This window comes from Scardinius erythrophthalmus (assembly GCF_964197995.2).
Source record: "Scardinius erythrophthalmus genome assembly, chromosome: 24".
NCBI classification, from domain to species: Eukaryota; Metazoa; Chordata; class Actinopteri; order Cypriniformes; family Leuciscidae; genus Scardinius; species Scardinius erythrophthalmus.
Genome location: NC_138244.1, coordinates 27,317,146 through 27,339,899, shown reverse-complemented (window position 1 = coordinate 27,339,899; position 22,754 = coordinate 27,317,146). Strand labels below are relative to the sequence as shown.

At 39.1% G+C, this 22,754-nt stretch overlaps 1 protein-coding gene across 1 annotated transcript in view; it reads right to left on the bottom strand.

Annotated features, from left to right (window-relative positions):
- Nucleotides 1-13,840, bottom strand: part of ankrd27 (ankyrin repeat domain 27 (VPS9 domain)) — a 46,009-nt gene extending 32,169 nt beyond the window's left edge. Inside the window, exons 1-5 of the mRNA XM_081356710.1 lie at nt 13,725-13,840; nt 6,866-6,988; nt 3,348-3,458; nt 3,079-3,235; nt 2,414-2,568 (exon numbers count right to left, since the gene is read on the bottom strand). Coding sequence (XP_081212836.1) covers nt 2,414-2,568; nt 3,079-3,235; nt 3,348-3,458; nt 6,866-6,967 — 525 coding nt within the window. The 5' untranslated portion in view covers nt 6,968-6,988; nt 13,725-13,840. The remainder of the gene's footprint in view (nt 1-2,413; nt 2,569-3,078; nt 3,236-3,347; nt 3,459-6,865; nt 6,989-13,724) is intronic.
- Between the last annotated feature and the right edge of the window lie 8,914 nt (nt 13,841-22,754).

Here is a 22,754-nt window from a genome sequence, read left to right as displayed (position 1 = left end):
CATGTTCCATGAAGATATTTTGCAAATTTCCTACCGTAAATATGTAAAACATTTATTTTTTGTGAGTGAATGCAGCACAATCGCCAACATAAATGAACAACTTTAAAGGAGATTTTCTCAATGTTTCGATGTTTTGCACCCTCAGACTCCACATTTTCAAATAGTTGTTTCAGCCAAATATTGTCCTATCCTAACAAACCATACATCAATGGAACGCTTATTTATTCAGCTTTCAGATATAAATATAAATGATGTGATATAAATCTCAATTTAAAAGAATTGACCCATGTGACTGGTTTAGTGGTCCAGGGTCCAATATATAGTAATCAGTGATGAGAACACATTACAAGTAACTTGTAAAGTAACATATTACTTTTAAATTTACAACAAAATACCTGAGTTACTTTTTCAAACAAGTAACGCAAGTTTTTCCATTTATTGACTAAAAGCTCTTCTGTCCTCATGTTGAGAGAGATCGTGAGTGTAGAGGTGTTGTGAACATGATGGTTATTGTAGTTCTAGAATAAATGTAAGTTGGCATTTACTAATTTAACTTGCAAAAAAAAAAAAATCCAATTAAAAAAAAAAAAACAGATTCAGTATCACCCAATTGTAATAAAAACAGTGAAATGCAATCTCAGAATATTACACAAATACATATACTTTATGTATTTAATCTCACTTTATTAATGTCTTTGCTGCTGACCTTCCATGATCCACTTCAATAAGCAAAAATGACTTTAGATAAACATCACATTTCTGTTTAATTTTATACATTTTTATTGCAGAAGTAATAAGCGTGTTGGACTTCTCCTGCATCCTATTCTTCTTCAATTCAGAATGGCAGAACAGCTGAAAGTTTTTTTTTTTTTTTTTTTTAACTGTACACTCTACTGTACAGGCGTGAATGTGTGTTTCCTTCAGCCTGAGGCTTATTCATTTCACTTTTGGTGTGAAAGGGCCTTTACATTTGCCAAAAATATAACTTTTTCTTGTTATAAAAAAAAAAAAAAAAAAAAAAAAAAAAGCCCAGCCCAGCAATTTAACACATTACTTTCCATAAAAAAGTATGTAATGCAATTAGTTACTTTTTTATGGAGTAAAGCAATATTGTAATTCATCACTTTTAAAATAACTTTCCCCAACACTGATGATAATGCTGACATTTACACTCGCTTATATATTAAGAGAGAGAACATTATGAATATACTACTTTGTTAGTAGCTCTTCAACACGAATCCGTCCTAAACAATGTGTCGCTGTGTGTATCGGTCCGTATTGTGCATGCCAAATAAAATTTGTCATAAATAAATATAAATTACTATGTTTTTTTGCATCAGTATTTATTAATTGATCCTTATTAATGTTAACTACAGTTTCTGAATGCTATTTACATATAAAAATACCCATCATGTTATTCATGATTAAGTAGTATCATATTTAATGGAAACTTATTTTTATTGTTAGTTACGTGAGTCAAAAGAAGTTAGAATGAAGGAGAAAGTGGAATTCACAGCATTTCAACACAAATTCTGCTCACATATTTGAAGGCTGCTATTGGATCATTGAGGCACCACATATATTACGCAACCACGCATTACTTTCTAGCTTCGTTCTGTCTTCAGAACAAATGGTGCAACCGAATAAAGTACAGAGTTATTTACAAACGAGCTAGTGGCTACTAAGCCTCTAGTGTGGACTTTAAGTCCCATTTTAAGAAAGAACTTATGAATGGCTGGTGCAACTGCAACACATATCTTGTAATACATTTCTTCAGTCACAGTAAAGTGACTCTTGTGAGGCGGTTCTTTTTAGCAAATCAAATTAAAGACATATTCCTTTTAATGGATAGTTAAAAAAAGATGTGTTACCAGATTGAATCAGTGTTAAACAAATCCCTGTATATTTGCAGCATTAGCAGAGAGAAATTATTTGATATGCAAGCAAAATAAACATTATTACTGTTAATTGAATTGCTATCAAATCAAACTGAATCAGAATCTAATCGAGATCTTGTGAATCGGACTTGAATAGAATCTGGAATCTGTATTGATGACCAGCCATATGGTCTTGGAATAACGTCTAGCTACTGGACAGGGAGTTTAAAGTTTTAAAATCTTATTGAAATCCCGTTTGATGTCACACAGGAACACTGAATCTTTCTTTGTTTTTTTTGTTTTTGTTTTTTTTATAAGATAAAAACTGCCCCATATGTGTTCTAAATATCTATTTGTAATATTTTAATGCTACGAGACAATTCCCATTAGTATTCTTTAGGATTGCTTTCAAATAATAATATGTTCAATTCATTTGTTCTACTGTTCCCACTACTCTTAAGGAATTATGTATGTTGTCAGGCTCTGATTAAGATAAAAGCAAAGCATTATGAAATGTAAATCTGGGTTTGTCTCACTATGTGATGTCGTAGGCCCTTCCTCTCTTGTTCTTTGAAGGACTGACAGAAGGTGGCCACAAACTTGTCCAGTTTCTCAGCATGGCGGCCCAAGAATTCCCTTACTTCCTCGATATTCTTCAGACAGTACAGAGCAGAAACAGAACTCAACTCCTCTGCGAAAGATAAAACAAATGATCAAATTCATAGATTTTGAACAGTTGATGAAATGGAACGAATCCGTCCAGCAAACGATCCATTTACAGTAATACAACATTGGCATCTGTGACTGTTTCAGTCTGTCTTAACCAGGTACGTTCCGACAAGGCGTCAAGCAATAAATCACTAAACCTATAAGTAAGGAATAATTGACGACAGGCCGTTGAATTATTAGAAAAATAATGCACACCCGAGGTGGTAATGCGGTCACGACGCGAAGCGGAGAGGCCGTTGCACCTCGGGTGTGCATTATTTTTCTAATAATTCAACGGCCTGTCGTCAATGCATTACCTGCATTACAGGCGTTCCATAAACTTAAATTTGGATTTAAGTTTATGGAATGTTTAAGGCAAATTCACTGCATTTCCAATTAAAATCTGCTTGGTTTGGAAGTGACCTCTGTTTTTCATGCATTATTACACTAATACGACTGCGCCTTTAGCTAGAACCTCTTACAAACAAATTACCAGGGCTGTGGTCAGAATCGAAGGGTCTTGTGATGCACAGTATGCTGTAGGCCTGCTCTTTCTCATTGTAGAAAGTCTCCTCAAACAGGATGGGGACAGAAGTGGGATTGGGAAACCCTGCTCCCAGGCGGACCTGGTTATTGTCTATAGACACTTCCTGGAAGATACGCCACAGTAAAAAGCTGTTCAGCTACAGTCAGCATCCTGAAATTTAACTCTGAATGATACATGTGGGACTTCTGCGTGATTATATGTGGGATTTTACATACCTTTCCATCTAGCGTCTGGTAACCCTGTTCAGCCGGCTGAAGCACGTATTCGTCAAACTGGGCTGCTGTAAAAGAGGCCGTTGATAAACTTCCACAACACGGTACCAGGATCTAAAAAAAAAGAGGTTTGTAAGTTTTGAATTGATCAAGCACAAACAAACTCATCACAAGCTTTACTACGACTTCAGGAGCCTTGGAAAACAGCACACAAGTCATATGGACTACTTATATATGGTGTCTTTTGTTCTATATCGTCACTATACTGTATGCTAGTGTTAGGTCCGAATCCACCTTTGTCGAGTCCGAGTCAAGTCCAAGTCCTTACCAATCAAGTCCGAGTCCAAGTCCGAGTACAAATGGGCCCGAGTCGGACTTGAGTCCGAGTCCTTAACATCCGAGTCCGAGTCGAGTCCGGCCGAGTCCACAAAGATTTCAATGATTTGAAATTGATCTTTCACAAAGACCCGCCCCTCTTAGTTACTGTTGCTACGTCTGACAAGCCATTCTGCTCTCAATCCACACAGTGTTCTCACACAGTGAAAAATGTATTGCGGAGCAAAGAGGATACTGACAATGCGCCAACAGACAAGACAGAGCAGGGTCCTTTTGGTATAAAATAAAGTCTCAGCTTCAAAATTGAGTAATTTTGTGAAATGCAAACAATACCATTTTGTGGCGCTTTACTGTATAGCGCCTTAGTTCAAGCAGCATGTGAACTGATCATCTATTTTAGTTATAGCACGATTTAAACATGAATGAACATTAGAAATGCAAAAAGATGTCAATACACACCTTTTAGTTTTGATTTGGTTTGTTTGTCAGACAAAAAATGGTGGATATCTGCTTTATGATTGGTCACATTATTCAGAATCTGCAAGGTAATGCTCAAGAATATGCAACACGATGCATTAAGAGCCAGGGGTAAACGTTTGATCAAGAAGATAGTGATATGTACATTTTTCTTATTTTCTTTTATGTTAATATCGTATTTAGCCTCTGAAGGGCAGTATTAAATTAATTAATGAATTTTTAAACAAAATATTAACAATTTACACGCCCTGGCTCTGAATGGATGTTTCCTTCTTGTGCATCACTGAATGTTTTCAGTGTTTGTAATACCAGTAGTTGTGTATGAATCCCATTGTGAAAAGATGGATCTCAAAATCATACAATCACTAGAGATGCACCGATTACAATTTTCTGGGCCGATTCCGATTTCCGATTTTTCATTAAGTTTGACCTGCCGATACCGATTTTAGCCGATTCCGATTTCATTTTTTCTAACCACTTTACAGCACACACAAATATTTATTTTATATCATTTCTATAATAAAACATTTTACAATTTGCATAGTTCACACACATCTAAAGTGCAGTGTTGTGGAACAACCATTTCCTTTTCACATTCAATATCCAATAATTTTTGTATTTATGTATTTAGCAAACGAAACGTCTGTATGAAAACAGGGAATGGCAATAAAATAATATATAAATAAAAAACAAAATAAATATAGCCTTGCAGTATTAAGATATTTCTCAAAGCACACACACACACAGGCCTATTGCAATCACTTGTACAAACTGAATAATAAAACAAGTTTAAATGGGTACATTTTCTATAAATATTAGTCTTTGTTTTCTTTTCTGACATAGCCTACTCCAGTTCTTGTTAAAACACGCAAATTCTGTGCATTTTGGGCACTTTTTTTGTGAAACCCTATAAGGCTATTTTCCATCAAAAGTGTGCTTTCCCTTTAATTGAGCGCGAGCAGTGCAGAGCAAATAGACTCGGCGCCGAAACACGTGCTTCACTGCTCGCGACGCTCCTGCTTGACGCTCACGCGCTGCTCCTGCTTCCGTTGTGAATGCACTCAATGATTAACATGCACGGCGAAAAAAAATACGCGCTTGCGGTCTGAACGGACGTAATTCACGAGGTTTTCTACATGTGCTCCATGTGCACGTGTGATGCTGATGTTGCGCGATGCTAATCATGCGGCGCCCGAGTGCATTTGACCGGCATAAAATCGGCATTTGTCAGACTGACCGGCCGGTCGCCGGTTACGGCCGATCACGTGAAAATCGGCCAATTCCGGTCACCAGCCGATCAATCGGTGCATCTCTAACAATCACTGCTAGTAAAGAGTCAAAAATGCAGAAGATGCTGGAAAAGCAAAGAATGTGCGGGAGCTGGAGGATTTTTCTGAAGACCATTGGGCAGTTTAACTGTTCGGGACAAAGTGATTCATGAACAACCATTACAAAAAAAAAAAAAAAAAAAAAAAAAAGTTGTGGATCATTCAGGTAATGACACAGTATTAAAAATCAAGCTTATGTAATTTGTCTTGTAATTTGTGTTTGTATTTTGTCTCGTGAACTAGGCTATAGCCTAGGCTACTTAAACATCTGTAATGTGAAAAAGCTTTTTCAGGGCAGTATATATATATATATAAAAAAAAAAAAAAAACGTTTTTATGATCCGTATTATTAAAAAATAAATAAAATAACATTTTAGAGGTTCTGCAAGGTGTATGTAAACTTATTACTAAAGTATAATGTAACAAAAATCATAACATTATTAGATCCCAAAATGTTTGCAATGGTTATCACGTTCTCATGTTGCTAATGGTTACTATGTCAAATCATCGCAATTTCATGACTCACAGGACTATAATTTAGAGGGTTCACTCGCACATTTAAATGCTGTTATCACTCCTCAAACTTTACAGTGTGAATGTAACCACTGGTCCTCTAGAAGCATGAAAAACAGAACTATTAGTTCAGTGTGTTCAACGAGGCTGAGTTCAGTGTGTTCAACGTGGTTGAATTTTTCCATCTTTCAGAGGAAAATGAATACCTATTTTTTTATATTTTTATATTGATATTTAAAAAATGCCAAATATCGGCCGATATATCGGACCACTAACAGTAAGGCTAACATATTCATACTAAAGGCCAAAAAAACTTCAATTTTGATTTCATGGGGTCTTTAACTTCTTGATTATTGAACAGATTGAACTGATCTGGTCACAAGCATGAGGCTGCAGGCCAAATGAAATCAGAGACGAGCTGATAACCACAACAACAGAACAATTTGTGATAATATAGAATGTGCATCACATGTTCACGCTTATCAGCATTTTATCAGCTTGAAACACAGCTCATTCAATCATTTTTAGGAGAAGTATTCATTTAAGCATTGTTTTAAAGTTGAGAATGACCTCAAGACAGACACTGTCATTATCATCTGATTAACAGAACTTCAAACATCACCCAACATTAAAGAATCAGTTCATACATACAGAACCTCTTTCTGACCGCATGTGAACTGACCACAGTCACATGAACGAATACATGACTAATTCTGTTCTACAAATAAATCCGTTCATCGTTCCAGTCGTCAACACACAGACAACATTCACTTTTGCTGTTTCAAAGTGGTTTAAATGAGAAAGAACTTGAACAGCATTTCCGATAAAGCACATAAAATGGTGATAAATGAGGAAGTGTGAACTCACAATGCCATGCAGTTCTGCCACCCTGTTGCTCAGGTCCGGTCTGTGCTTCTCCAGGGCCAGGTAAAAGGGGTTCTTTAGGATATTCTCATCATACACAGCCATATGTGTCCCAAACTCCAGCTCCTTCAAGAGAAAGAAAGGAACAGATAAAGAGAAGGAATGATGCAAAAGGGGGGAACATATGGAGAAAAGGAATTTTAGAAATGTCACAGGACGAGGGGGTTGAACTAAACTGGATTAGCATTACTAACCACTTTTGCTCAGCTTACATTTTCTCTCCGGATTGTTTTTGAACTTTGCAAAGCTGTATTTATATCATTATAAACCTAATTTAATATTAAGTGGCATTTGCCAAGCCAAGCATGACTATTACTCATACTTAAGATTGGCAATTTGAACAAAACCCCATTCCTAAGTATTAAAAAAAACAACCTGTTCACACTAACAACAATAACTGTAAAGGTAATTTACACTATAACAATAATTATATCAGCATCCAGCAGTGGAAGATATCGTTCTGTTTATTATAAGTGCTGCCGTTTTGTCGTCTGCAGCTTTAAATGCTCCAGTGTTTTAAGGCAGGATTGATTCTGATTGTCGGTCAATGTTTTTATCGTTCATCAGCTTGAAAAAATCGTTCTGAAAGGGATTCCAACGATATCGCTCTTCTGTGCCATTATCGTTATAGTTGTGATGTGAACTCTGCTGTTCTTTTAATGATAGAATGATTTTAAAAACTGTATCTTTATCGTTAAGGTTATTGTCCTCCTTCGGTGTGAAAATTTGGTGCAATAAATATTTTAATTTGAATGGGCGGCAACAGACAGTTCTCATTTGAATGAACACAAATATTCGCACGCTGTTAATGCAACAGATTTTTACGGAGAAATGTTCTGATCTCATTTCCATTTCACTGTGAAAAAAAAAAACTGAAAACTGCACAGTGCTGCTTTGTACACCGTATTAACCAGGGTAACCGCTGTATTACTGTTATAATCAACCAGGGTAACCGCTGTATTACTGTAATAATCAACCAGGGTAACCGCTGTATTACTGTAATAATCAACCAGGGTAACCGCTGTATTACTGTAATAATCAACCAGGGTAACCGCTGTATTACTGTAATAATCAACCAGGGTAACCGCTGTATTACTGTAATAATCAACCAGGGTAACCGCTGTATTACTGTTATAATCAACCAGGGTAACCGTTGTATTAATGTTATAATCAACCAGGGTAACCGTTGTATTAATGTTATAATCAACCGGGGTAAACGCTGTATTACTGTAATAATCAATCAGGGTAACCGCTGTATTAATGTTATAATCAACCAGGGTAACCGCTGTATTACTGTAATAATCAATCAGGGTAACCGCTGTATTACTGTAATAATCAACCAGGGTAACCACTGTATTACTGTTATAATCAACCGGGGTAACAGCTGTATTACTGTTATAATCAACCGGGGTAACCGCTGTATTACTGTTATAATCAACCAGGGTAACCGCTGTATTACTGTAATAATCAACCGGGGTAACAGCTGTATTACTGTTATAATCAACCGGGGTAACCGCTGTATTACTGTTATAATCAACCAGGGTAACCGCTGTATTACTGTTATAATCAACCAGGGTAACCGTTGTATTAATGTTATAATCAACCGGGGTAAACGCTGTATTACTGTAATAATCAATCAGGGTAACCGCTGTATTAATGTTATAATCAACCAGGGTAACCGCTGTATTACTGTAATAATCAATCAGGGTAACCGCTGTATTACTGTAATAATCAACCAGGGTAACCACTGTATTACTGTTATAATCAACCGGGGTAACAGCTGTATTACTGTTATAATCAACCGGGGTAACCGCTGTATTACTGTTATAATCAACCGGGGTAACCGCTGTATTACTGTAATAATCAATCAGGGTAACCACTGTATTACTGTTATAATCAACCAGGGTAACAGCTGTATTACTGTTATAATTGCCCTACTGTCAGAGAGTAAATGTACATGTTAATTTAGCCCTTCTGCTGTTTTTGTTTTGTTTGTTTTTTACGCATTGGTCTGAACAGACAAATCTCACTGAATGAAGTTGTTGTGCGAACATTCATGTTGTTGTGTGAACAGGCCTTTAAACCTTGACGTGTAACCCATCCCACATAGTAACATGAATTATATTTTTAATAGTGCAACTTGTTTAAGTGATCAGATTAACATTGAAGAGGGACCAGCGCAATATCAGAGACGTGAGGTCGTTACTTTTGACATGGGCTACTAGTACACAGTCACCTTGCAACCACCTTAGGCTATATATCAACCGCAAAATAACGCCTCAATAAACACTCTGAACACCTTAAAGGGGGGGTAAAATGCTATTTCATGCATACTGATTTTTTTACACTGTTAAAGAGTTGGATTCCCATGCTAAACATGGACAAAGTTTCAAAAATTAAATTGTACGTTTGAAGGAGTATTTCTGTGCCAAAATTTGTCCTTCCGGTTTGTCACAAGTTTCGGAATGTTTTTTTCGAGTATGGGTCTGCGTGACGTCAGCTGGGGCGGAATTTCCTTATATGGGTCCTAAGGGCACTTCTCCCAGAATAGCGCGGGCGAGTGCGCACTCGTAGACCAGAGCAAGAGAGCGAAAGCAGTACCTCATCAAAGCGCTCTGCTCGGCTTTAGGAACGTCAATGTCACCAAAGAAGTAGGTTTTTGGTTGCCAGGGCAAGACAACCCTGCACAGATTCCCAAAGATTCCCAGCGTTAAGGGACCAGTGGATGGAGTTTGTTTTTTCAGAGCATCAAGGGAGTTGTGTAAGACTGTTTGTTCCCTGCATTTCGACGATGATTGTTTTATAAACAAAGCCCAGATCGACGGATTTGCAGATCGTCTAAGTTAATGCTTAAGGATCGAGCAGTCACAATGATAAAGGTTCGAGGCCGTGCGTTGGAACCGGGCGGTGAGTAAAACTGCTTCAAATGTCTCTGTGTGTTGTTAGCTCGGCGGGTAAGCACAGCTTTAGCTTCGCCCACACGGCCCGCCCCCAGCCGCTCGTTTTTTTCCGGAAAGACTCGGTACAGCCTATCTTTCTTTTATAAATATAATAAAACTAAAGACTTTTTGGAGATATGAAGGATGCAATACTACTCTATAGGTACTCAAGATTAACAGGAGATTGAGTGAAAATGAGCATTTCACCCCCCCTTTAACAACTGCACATCAATGCCCTATAGCGCCCACTCAGGCCACCCTACAGTAGCATTTGTGGTAGTGAGCTTTTTCAGAGACAAGCCCCACTTTACACAGGAAAACATCACTCACAAGTTTTTTTCTACAAACAGACAGAAGAAGTTAAAGGAAGAGAGCCTTTTTTTGTCTCTCACTGTATGTCCGATCAGTAGAAATTCAGCTGAACTCATTTAAGCATTCTGAAAATGAAATTAACTTCAAGACACTCCAACGTACAGTAAACATGATTGTATCCAAGTAAACAGAGGCAGACTGTGAGGCGGCAAAGCACCCAACAACAAACTTTCCTCTGACTGAAATTCAAAGCCACAGCACATGTTTCTGAGGGGGAAAGACGCCTTTATTACATTTCCACCTACAGTTGTATTTTTGAGCCAGTCTTGAAACTGCAGGAAATCCCCACTATGTTCAGAGTGGGAAATAAAAAAAGTCTATTCGACTCGCTTCCTTAAAATGTGTGTGTGAATTCTGACCAGAAAGACAAACAAAACCTGTCAGGAACGAATCTGAGACATATTGGATCTCAAAATTAATAGAAAAATTTAAGAAACTATACTTAAGAAAATGAATCTTGTTTTTAAGACCATTGCATTGTTACATTATTTGAATGACAACTATACGGATTTCACCCACCAATTAAACCAGTTTACATAATTGTGATTATTTTAATTGTTACTATCGCAGTAGTATATTTCTACCGCCTTAAAATTACACTTAAACACCATTGATTTTCTGAATTTTTTTACAGTATGAGGAAAAAAACATCCAGAGCATTGTGTTTCACCCTATTATTCAACCATGTTAGATGGTATTCAGGCCATGAAGTTTGTGTTTTACTACGAACATTCCCAGTCTAGAATCCTCAGCTTCATGTTCCAACCAGAAAACCTGTAAAAACAGTAAAAGTTTGAACGATTCTGCTAAAGACTTACTCACATATTTATGATGGTTAAAGAGAGTTTGCGACACCATGAATAATTTCATCTTCAAATCGTTGAAACGACGGATAAGGAGGAGGAAAGCCATGAAGATGAAGAGGCTCAGGGTGTCCAGGCGAAGATTAAAGAATCACATGGCAGCTCTGAGAGGTCAAGGCCAAAATCCTGATAATATTCAAGAGTCAGGCCTCCACCCCTCATTCTGGGCATCATGGGAGGATTGCTGGGATGATTGTCTGCTGAAACCCTGAAGAATGTGAAATCTGCCATGTGATCTGCTCCTCCGGGCCATAACAAACTGGGTTGAGGGGGAACCACACTCCTGTGATCCTTACAGGGATTTCATGAAGCGTGTTTTCCGGTTGACATTGAATTGAGCCATGCCTCCCAGATATCCAATACGCTGGCAATCGGTCACATGACTTACCATATAAATGTATTTCACAATGAGCTTTTATCTTGACCCAACACCAGGCCACAAATGATTCAAGCAGAACGATTTTATACTTTAAACGGACAAAACAAAAATGGGCAACTGACGTGACATTACAGGAGATGTCATTTTACTATCCTCAGAGATCATTTGGCTGGACTACAACAAACACACATATTTCACCATGACGCGGCGGAGTCAAGCGCATCTCCGGTCTGATCTACGAAGAGACCCGCGGAGTGATAAAGTAAATTACCGATATTTAACCAGTATTAATCGGTCAAAATTCTTAATATCAGTTAACTGTTAATTATGAGCATCCTTATGCTGGGTACACACCAAAAGATAATCGGGCTGATTTTGTGCCGATTTCCCCCCTCCTAACAATCCAACCCTGAGGACAAACGCGCGCACACTCTGGAGATTATCACGTGAAACGAAACAATATCCAATCAGAAAGCGAGATGATGGAAGACGGAAGCATAACAAACGCAGTCATGGTGCAGCACAAAGTGAAACTGATGTGGACAGCAGCTTGTTGATTTGTGGCAACAGCACATACAACGTGTTGTGTAAAACCTTTCCAAACACTATCATCGCAATTTCTTCCTGCATATCATCCGCCATGCTTATTCTGAGGTCTCGCGAGATTTCCTGTGTTCACAGTCGAGACTCTGGTTGGAAATCTGTTAGTGTGTGGTGTGTAAGTAGAAGTGATGGATGCTGTGTTATATATTGGGTCCCACTCTAGCATTAAACACATGTTCCTGCTGCAGTGGCTCCTGTTAACAGCATCACTGATTGTAAACGCAAGCGAAAGGGTTTTATTGCAGCTTGCAGCTCGATTACAGTACAGGTACCTGATAGTGCTGATTCACTCTCACTGTTGGTGATATTACAGTCTTACAGAAAGATTTCAAATATTGATTTGATCTGTTTATCCGTCTTAATTTATTCAGTCCACATTGCTATATGTATTTTGGGTGAATTCCTGCATTATAAGCACCAAACTTGCAAGACAGCTTAAAAGTTACGCCCAATAATCACAGTCCTATGCTAAAATTCAGGGCCTGAATAGTGAATATGGCCTGATAGTATTTTAATATAATGACATTAGCTATAACTTGCGGAGTCCTCCAGGGATCTATCCTTGGACCTCTCCTGTTTAATCTGTATGTTTCCCACTAGGTCAAATAATGGCAATAATGTTAAAAGCAGATGAAACTCAAATCTACCTAGCTCAATTATCAGGTGACGACAGTCCCATGACACAAACTGTGAAGTAAGGATGCAAACCGACCACACTGCATTATATTATTTTAAACTGGTTGCCTATTTCCCAACAACGTAAAAGAAATCATTACAATTTTCTCACCACTTATTTAATTGTGTGGGGGATTCACAAAATCAGTTTCATTGGACAATCTCAAGTGAATTCGTAAAAATCTTGTCAATAAAGACTTCAAAACGTTTAGCCTAAATGGCAGGTTTCTTTATTTTTTATTCTTCTGCAAATTAAATAATTTTGTTCAGAAATAATGCATCAAATGATAAAAAGGAAACAACAGGCAGTTCTGAAGTTTCAATTCACAATATGATCACGTGCCTCACTGCAAATCAATATGAACATTACAACAATTATGCTCATGTATTACAATCATGAACACTGTATTTGCTGTAAACACTTATATTCGTTAGTAAATAGATAAAGGCCTTAGAAAATGCTGATAACACTGATAAAAGTAAGCACACAATTTAAGGGAAAATAACAGGATCTCAAAACAACAACATATGCTTGTGTGCATATTCACAAACTTGGCATCATGGCATCCATATGTTCAGTCTGGAATCAGTATCTGAGCCTGACGCCGATTCAGATCACACATCATTTGTAATTCAACACTATGCGTAATAAAACATAATCTGTATTTCATGACTAATGGTAAACATAGCATCCGATGCTAACTAGCCATTTGCAAACCAGAAGAAACCACAAACTGCATGGGTCAAATGGTTGATCAAGTATGGTTTTTGATTAGTTGTAATTATTTGTGTATACATGCATGTTTCATTGATGCAGTAAATAAATAATGACAATATGAGTGCTAATATTAGCGTTCATTTTCTGTTAGTCCCTCAGACTTGCTATTGCTAACAGCTCTAAAACAAAAGAGCAAAACCACTGAAGATATAACTATTAAGCCGTCTTGAAAGAGGAAACAGGTTCGTCTTACCTCAAATAATTATGTACAAGATGGTAAAGTGGTAAACAGAACATTTACTGGAGTTTGGCAGCGACCGCAGAAACATTTCAGACAACTATCGTCGGTCACACACTGATGATTACTGTAAATGACACACACCAATCAGAGCTGTGCTCGATGAGGTGTTAGCCAATCACAAAGCGTCTTTCAGTTTGCTATCGTGACACAGGGAAGCGTCTTGTTTAGGTTAGGTAACATCTTATTAAGATTATTTAAATTTAAGAACAGATGCACAAACAATTAAAATCACAAAAATGTCAAAAATAACAATAAAATAAAATAACTGGGAAAACTTGAATGAATTACTTGGCATAAGCATGCCTGGACAACAGCGTACTCTAGTGGAAAACTCCAAAGCCTTGTTAATCAAACCTGGTCATTCAATAAAATATGTTTAAATACAAGTAAAACATGTTCATTTTAAATTAGGATGAAAATTTATTATTTTTATTCTAGAACAAAAACAAACATGACATTCTTGATATAGGCTAGTCTATTTAATATTATTTTACACCTCTCATTAAATAATTTAAATTAATCTAATAGTATGTTATTATTGTATTACTTTTTATTAATTATTCACTTTTGAATATTTATCAGCATATATTAAATGCATTTGTACTTACGGCATAAGCAAAATTGTTATAATGTAGAGCAATTTCCTTTTGACTTTCAGAAAACCTATGAAAGTTTATATAGATACATATATTGAATGATGTATACTTTCTAATGTCTAATGTTTCAGGATCATTCATACATTACATACACTGAAAAAAGCAAACAGTTGTGTCAGCTTAACAAATTACTTTAATTGGTAAAGGCATCTTTTCTTAGTTTTTCAACTTTTTATCAACTTAATTTAACTAGGTCATCACACTTATGTTATTTAAGTTTGTTCAATCCTTTTATTTACATAAACTAAATTTGATTGCATTCCAACTTTTTCCCCAAATAATTTTTAATTTACCTTTAAGTAAAAACTTTATCATTTCAGAATTAATAATGATAAAAGTAATATTAATATTAATATTAATTAATATTAGCCTAATATGAATATAAATATAAAAGTAATATATTTAATTAGCTCTGAATTATATACCTTTCCCGGTAATGCAAGAATTGTTTAGTCACAAAAGACTCAAATCGCTTTATAAGTATTTATTAACATTTGTTCAGTTTACACACTGACAGTACACTGACATATACAAATCATACAAAAACAACTGAAACATCTATCAACTAAAACTCTGAGATATTCTTGAAACTCTGAAAAGATTCAAAACTTCAACTCACTCGATCGATCCCCCTTCAACTCCTTTCGTCTGGTTCTGGTTCTCTGGCTATTCCTCTCCATCGGCTTTGTGCGGTTCTCTGGCTTCTGAACGGAGTTGATGGAGGGGGCTCTGTTGTGCCTAGGCCCTCTTCCCCTTCGGTTCCACCGGGGTCCTCCATCTTTCTGACTAAACCTAGTCTTCCATGGTTACTTAAAGGTGCCCTAGAATGTGAAATTGAATTTATCTTGGCATAGTTAAATAACAAGAGTTCAGTACATGGACATGACATACAGTGAGTCTCAAACACCATAGTTTTCTCTTTCTTATTTAAATCTCGTTTTTGAAAAACACCCCTGTAAAACAGGCGAATCTCCACATAACACCAACTGTGACGCAACAGTTGGGATCATTAATATGTACGCCTCTAAAAATTTGCATAAGCCAGCCCATGCTCAGTGCCAGGCGGAACTGCACAGCCGAATCATCGGAAGTTCTGCAGGTGAAGAAACAAGCGAGGATCATAGAGAAAATGGCAGATCTATCTATAATCTATCTATAATCTATCTATAATCGGATACCGCTACAGTTTAATTCGAAGTTGTTAGTTGCTCTGCCCATTTCACCGCGGACTGTTTTTCTAACCTGGAACAATATCAAGCAGCCAGGCTTCTCTCGGCGTCTCAAACGGACGAAGGGGGCAATTTCAACTAACGTTATATTCCCGCAAGCGGCAAGTAGTGATTTTATTAACGATAATTTACACTGTGTTATCTAGATCCAGCGTGATATTGTTTTTTCCTCGAGAGACATCGTGGCTTGCAGACGAGCGAACGAAGCATGGCAGTTGCTCAGTGTTTGGATGTAACGTTAACTACAAATGAACACAAAAATATTTTTTTAGCTCCTTCATCCGAGCCTCTGGAGAACCAGTGGGTTATGTGAATTTCTGATGTGTAATTGTTCAAGTCCAGACAGATAATCTTTCTCTCAAAGTCGTTTAACACTGTTTATGCATCAGTAAATCGCGTTGCAGTGATAAGATCTTCATTCACGCGATCGACAGGCTGTCATCTGCTCAATGCTGGAATAGATCTAAATACTTAAAAAACTTATCATGATTCGTTAATCCCGATAGCTGTAATAGTAAAAACGTATAATCGCTGTAATAGTAAATGTTTTCCAGATAGCTCTACATGTAATGCCAGATATTTCATATGCAAGCATGTCAGCCAATCACAGCAGTGGGCGTTTACACTGAAGTCTCACAGCAGACACACCCCTTCAAACAGAGTGTCCAGATCAGGGTATGAAATCAGGCTAGGAAATATGCCTTTTATTTCTAAATTATAACAAATTTTGATCTAATAAACATACTAACATTATAAGGGCACCCCAGGAAACATTATAAAATAATAAAATATTCCATTCTACGGCACCTTTAAGGTCTTGTTTAGTTACTTATTAGCTTGTGTATTTATGTGCCCTCAGTTTCCTTTAGTTCTTTGTCTGTTATTGTTTTTACTAAGTTTGTGAAGTTATCCTATTGTTTTCTCACCTGTGGACTTCCTTCTTTGTTTTTGTTTTGTTAAATAAACTACGACTGCTGTTGTTTGCATCTCCTCTTTCTTGTCTGCCCCGCTGTAATGCCTGTCAAAGGGTTGGGATATATTAAACAACGATTAAATGATCAATTCTTCAATTGCATGTGCTGGAAGCAGGAAAAACGGGCAAGCAAAAACATCTGAGAGAGAAGGGCCAAATAGTGATGCTAGACGACTAGATCAAACCCTCTCCAAAATGTCTGGGCTTTTCCTGGTATGCAGTGAATCGTAAAATTGGTGCAAGGAAGGACAACTGGAGAACCAACGTCAGGGTCATGGACGCCCAAGCTTCATTGATGCACGTGGAGAGCGAAGGCTATTCCATCACACAGAAGAGCTACTGTAGCTCAAATTGATAAAAAACCTAATGCTGCCTGTGAAAGAAAGGTGTCAGAACACTCAGAGCATCACAAGCCAGGTTTCCACAACAGATTTGGGCAAAACTTTTGCAATATTTTCTAAATGTCAATAAAAACCTATCGCAAAATTACTGCGTTTCCATTAACCAATGTTATGCGACTAAAATGTTTTTTTTTTTTTTTTTTTTTTTACATTTTTTTTTACATTTTTTTTTTACATTCTGTCCCGCCGAGACCGGAGGCGTTACCCCTTCTAACGCCTTCTTGACCTTCGATTCGATCTCCCATGTGAGTGTAGAGATAAATAGAGTCTCTGGTAAAATGCACTCGGGAGTAGACGGGCGTTCGGAACGGTCAAAAATACGCGATAAAGAGTCGGGTTTGATGTTCTTGGAACCCGGGCGGTACGAGAGAGTAAAATCAAAACGACCGAAAAAAAGAGCCCACCGAGCCTGCTTGGAGTTTAGTCTTTTAGCAGTCCGAATGTATTCCAAGTTCTTGTGATCGGTCCAGACGATAAAAGGTACCCCCGACCCTTCTAACCAGTGGCGCCATTCCTCCAATGCTAACTTGACTGCCAACAACTCTCTGTTGCCAATGTCATAATTACGCTCGGCAGGGGATAAACGATGGGACAAAAACGCACAAGGATGCATCTTGTCGTCTGAAGGAGAACGCTGGGATAACACTGCACCTACCCCCACCTCTGACGCATCGACCTCCACCACGAACTGACGTGAAGGATCAGGGGTTATCAGGATGGGGGCTGAAACGAAGCAACCCTTCAGTTTGGCAAACGCAGCCTCGGCCATTTCTCCGCCTTGACAAAAAGCCCATTCTCTAGCAACCTCTGAAGCAATTGTCGGACGTGCTGCACGTGTTCCTGGAGAGACGACGAACAAATCAATATGACAAGTCAACAAATCAACATTGACAAGTGCCTGGAAAACCGCTGGGGAGTTGGAAAGACCGAAAGGCATAACCAAGTATTCAAAGTGCCCCCTGGGGGTGTTAAAAGCGGTCTTCCACTCATCCCCCTCCCTGATGCGGACCAAATGATAAGCATTCCGTAAATCCAATTTCGTGAAGATAGATGCTCCCTGCAACCTCTCGAAGGCTGAAGACATCAACGGCAAAGGATAAGTATTCTTTATCGTGATGCTGTTCAGCCCCCGGTAATCAATACAAGGTCGCAACGATCCATCCTTCTTCCCCACAAAAAAGAACCCCGCCCCCGCTGGAGAAGAGGAAGGGCGGATGAACCCCGTTGCTAGAGAATCAGAAATGTATTCCTCCATGGCCTCTCTCTCTGGGACAGAGAGTGAATATAACTTGCCCTTAGGCGGAGACGTACCTGGCTACTCTATAGCACAGTCATAGGGACGATGCGGGGGAAGAGAAGCAGCCCGAGACTTACTGAACACCTCCTTCAGGTCCAGGTACTCCGCGGGCACGTTAGATAAATCCACTGCCTCCTCCTGAAACACAGGGACAGAAACAGATGGACAAGCAGACACAAGACAAGACTTATGACAAAAATTACTCCACGCCGACACAGACTTTAACTGCCAGTCCACTTTGGGGTTGTGACGGGTGAGCCAGGGGTGACCAAGGACGATGGGTGCAAGAGGAGTGTCCAGAATGTAAAAGGAGATGGTCTCAGAATGATTGCCTGATGTGAAGAGGGTGATGTCTTCGGTGGCCAGTGAAATGGTGGGGAGCTTTTGACCATTGAGGGCGTGTACTGCAATCTGGTGCGTGAGGGGTCTGAGGGGAACTTGAAACTTGTGTGCAAAAGTGTGGTCCATGAAATTGCCTTCAGCCCCTGAATCCAGAAGTGCCCGACAGTCGTGGAGGTGAGTTGACCATCGGAGTCTTACTGGAAGGAGAGTAGCAGTTGATGAGGTCTTCTCGGCAGAGATCCCACCTGACAGTAGCCTTATACTTACTGTCGGGCTGGGCCTTTTTAACGGACAACTGTAAGCGAAATGTCCAGTTCCTCCACAGTACATGCAAAGGCCCAGGGATCTCCGCCTCTCCTTCTCCTCCCGGGAAAGCCGGGCTCGACCCACCTGCATGGGCTCGTGATTGTGGACGGGGCTGACCGCGTCCCCGCCTCCGCCCCGCTGTCCCTCGATCCCTCTAGAAGGATGGTTAGGTTGACAACATCGATCTACACGGGAAAGACGTGCGTCCACTCTCAGGGTCAGAGCAATGAGGTCATTGAGCTTGGTGGGAAGGTCCATGGCGTAGATCTTCTTTTGGACGCGGTCAGCCAGCCCATGCAGGAACATGTCCCACTGCGCCTCCTCGTTCCATTGGCTCTCTGCTGCAAGGGTTCGAAACTCAATCGAAAAATCCGACACGGATCTCTCGCCTTGTCGTAAATCTGCCAGCACTCTAGCAGCCTCTCTGCCCGCAACAGCGCGATCAAACACCCGCCTCATCTCGTCGGAGAGCCTCTGGAACGAGGAGCAGCATTCGTCCTGATTTTACCACACCGCCGTTCCCCTTAGCGCCGCTCTCCGAGTCAGAAGCGTCAATACGAACTTGGTTGGCTCCGACTGGGAGGGCTGTGCTGGTGGTGGTGGGTGAATCGGCGGCGTGGGTGGCGCAGTGGGAACGCGAAGCTGTTGAATCTGCTGGGTGAGCCCGGACACCTGCGCCACTAAAGCCTGAACAGCGCGAGCTGTCTCGTTGAATTTTTTCTCTTGAGCGTCCATTCTCTGTATGCTGTTGCTCACAAATGCTTCCAGTGAACTTGAAGAGCCATGGTCGCTGCTTCCATGGTCGGGTCAGATCGTTCTATCATGAAATGATGGAAGGAAGCAAGATGCAAGTAAACTCTTTTACTGTGATATAAATGATGAAAAAGTCCAGAGAACAGGCTAGCGGCTCAGGGACCCCGATGGCCAGATGAACCCGGTGATGGATGTGCAGCAGTGCGATGAGGTGAGTCCAGAGGTGAGACAATCCAAAGTAAATCCACAGGAACACGAACAGGAACACCGAAGGCACAAGACTCGAACACAGACTGGAAAACACACCGGGACACCACAAACAACGATCTGACAAAGGAGATGAGAAAGTGGTGAGTATATATAGGGTGATGAGATGAGCTGCAGCTGGTGACGGTAATGATGAGCTGGAACGCTGATGAGCACTAATGAGCCGGCACGCCCACACAATCAGCACTCACACACACACACAACAACAGAACACGAGACAAGAAAGAGACATAGGATTTATGAACCGTGACATTGGCTCCTTAAATCCTGCTATTGAACAAAAAGAAAACTGTTGCTATGATTTTCCTCAAAAAATCCATAAAACTGGAGCGGTTCAACGTGTTCCTGGGGGGAGTGGAATTTGACATTGTAGAAGAGTTCAAGTACCTCAGGGGTCACACTGGACCCAACACTCTCATTTAAAACACACATCAAACTCGTGAATACAGCGAATACAATCAAATTTAATTTACATAATTTTAAACAAATCAGACCATCAATGACTATTACTTCTGCTAAAATATTCCTACATTCAATGATATTTCCACATATAGATTACTGCGTCACAACCTGGCCACTCACTGGAGATACAATTTTAAACCCCATAGAAATGTTATTCAAAAAAATCTATACAAATATTTGATCAAAAGCCTCCGTCATTCCATCAGTGTAATATTTGGGAAAAATACAATATGCTAAATTTTGAACATTTTATTAATTTTAAAAATATCTGTTTAATTTCTAAAGTTTTTCACGGACTAGCCCCACCTCCACTTTCTACATACATTAAACCAAGGTCTGACAGAAGTTTTTGCACCAGAGCCTCATTTAGAGGAGACCTGATCCCGCACAGAAAAAAAAAAACTACCTTTGGACAAACTGTTCTGTCTATGAGAGGAAGTCACTTTTGGAACAGCCTCCCAACAAACATTAGAGAATGTCCCACTTACCCTGATACTGTATATTGCAATGTCCATGTTGTAAATTGTCATATTATCTTTTTGTGTTGTTGTCTTCCTGCCTCGGGACTACAGATGAAAATGAGTATTTATGCTATAATCTGGCTCATTTACAGTCTGTACAGAAGTGTAGATTGTTCATGAATGTGCACTGTCCCAAATAAATAAATAAATAAATAAATCAATAAATAAATAAATAAAAGACTGATCGACTGATACGTACACCATTTGAACTGTTAATATGAAAAATCCATTGCAGTTTTGCGAAATATTCTTTTTTCGAATTGCCTGAAAATCCACCTCATGCGAGCGTAAAAACTTTTTTGCGATACATATGAGTTTTAGCGAAATTGATGTGTTTCCATTGGGCGTATTTTCAATTCACAGTTTCAATTTGAGCAATTTGAAGGGTAATAGAAACGCAGCAGGTATTCTGCTTAGCCACAGACTGGTCAGATTGCCCATGATTGTCCACTACTAAAGTGCCTAAAAGGGTAGAACCATTGAAAGAAGGTTGCATGGTCTGATGAATCATGTTTTCTTGTAGGACAGCCGTGTGTGTTGTTTACCTGAAAACGATGGCAGCACAATGGGATGAAGGCAGCCGGTGGAGGTAGTGTTATGCTGGGAGTCCTGGTATGGATATTATTTGACATTTGCCACTAGCTAAACATTGTTACAGACCATACACCCCTTCAGGACAATGGTGTTCCCTGATGGCAGTTGCTTCTTTTAGCAGGATAATGTACACTGACACACTGCAAAAATTGTTCAGGAATGGTTTGGAGAAAAGTATTGCCCACCAAATTCCCCATATCTCAAACCAGTTGAGCATCATTGGCCCTGTTTACACCTATTAAGATGCGTTTTGGTCAATTGGATCACAAGTAGACAAGGGAGACTCATTCCCGTTTATACCTCTATTTTAATCCATCTCTTTTGTCCACTTTCAACCATTTCTGTCCTGATTACTTCAAGGGGAGAGTCTATGGGTGGGTAAATGTATGAACTTTTTCAGATCTTTCAATCTAGTGGAAAAAATAAGCTTGCACAATTTACATATGCATTACTTGACTGGAGCGCTGAATTGCAGAGATGTTGCAATATGCACATCACTATTATCAGATAGATGCGTTATTAACTGCTAAGACCTGCTATAATAATAATAATAATAATAATAAAGAAAACTGAATCTCATATCTACTGACAATGTAACCTGAATGTAACCCGTAACACTTTTGATATATATAGAGAATATAATACACTGAGTAATTTGTTAATTTTGCACAGTTAATATTAAAATTAATGGCTGCTTAAATATTGACTTCTTGGTGGCCATTTGGATCTGGTTAATTTCTATTTTCAGTATTTAGTCTGTTAGGGGGTAACAGTTTAGGACCCAAGGACCAGATGTTTGAAAGAAGACCCGGAGTCAGAATTATAATAAATTGAAGAAAAGTTTTACTGAAGATAGTTTGCAGTTTCATCAGCAGAAGTTCAGCTTCAACACTCACACAGGAGTTCGTAGGCCTTACAGTTACAAAGATCACAGCAGTTACACACACACACACACACACACACACACACACACACACACACACACACACACACACACACACACACACACACACACACACACACACACACACACACACACACACACACACACACACACACACACACACACAGCAGTTATACCCTACACACTACATCCTTGCTTCAGGTTGCAGTTTCTGATTGGCTAAAAAATTTAGACCTTCCAGCTCGCAGATTTGGGTTGCTGGGTGCCAGCATGTCTC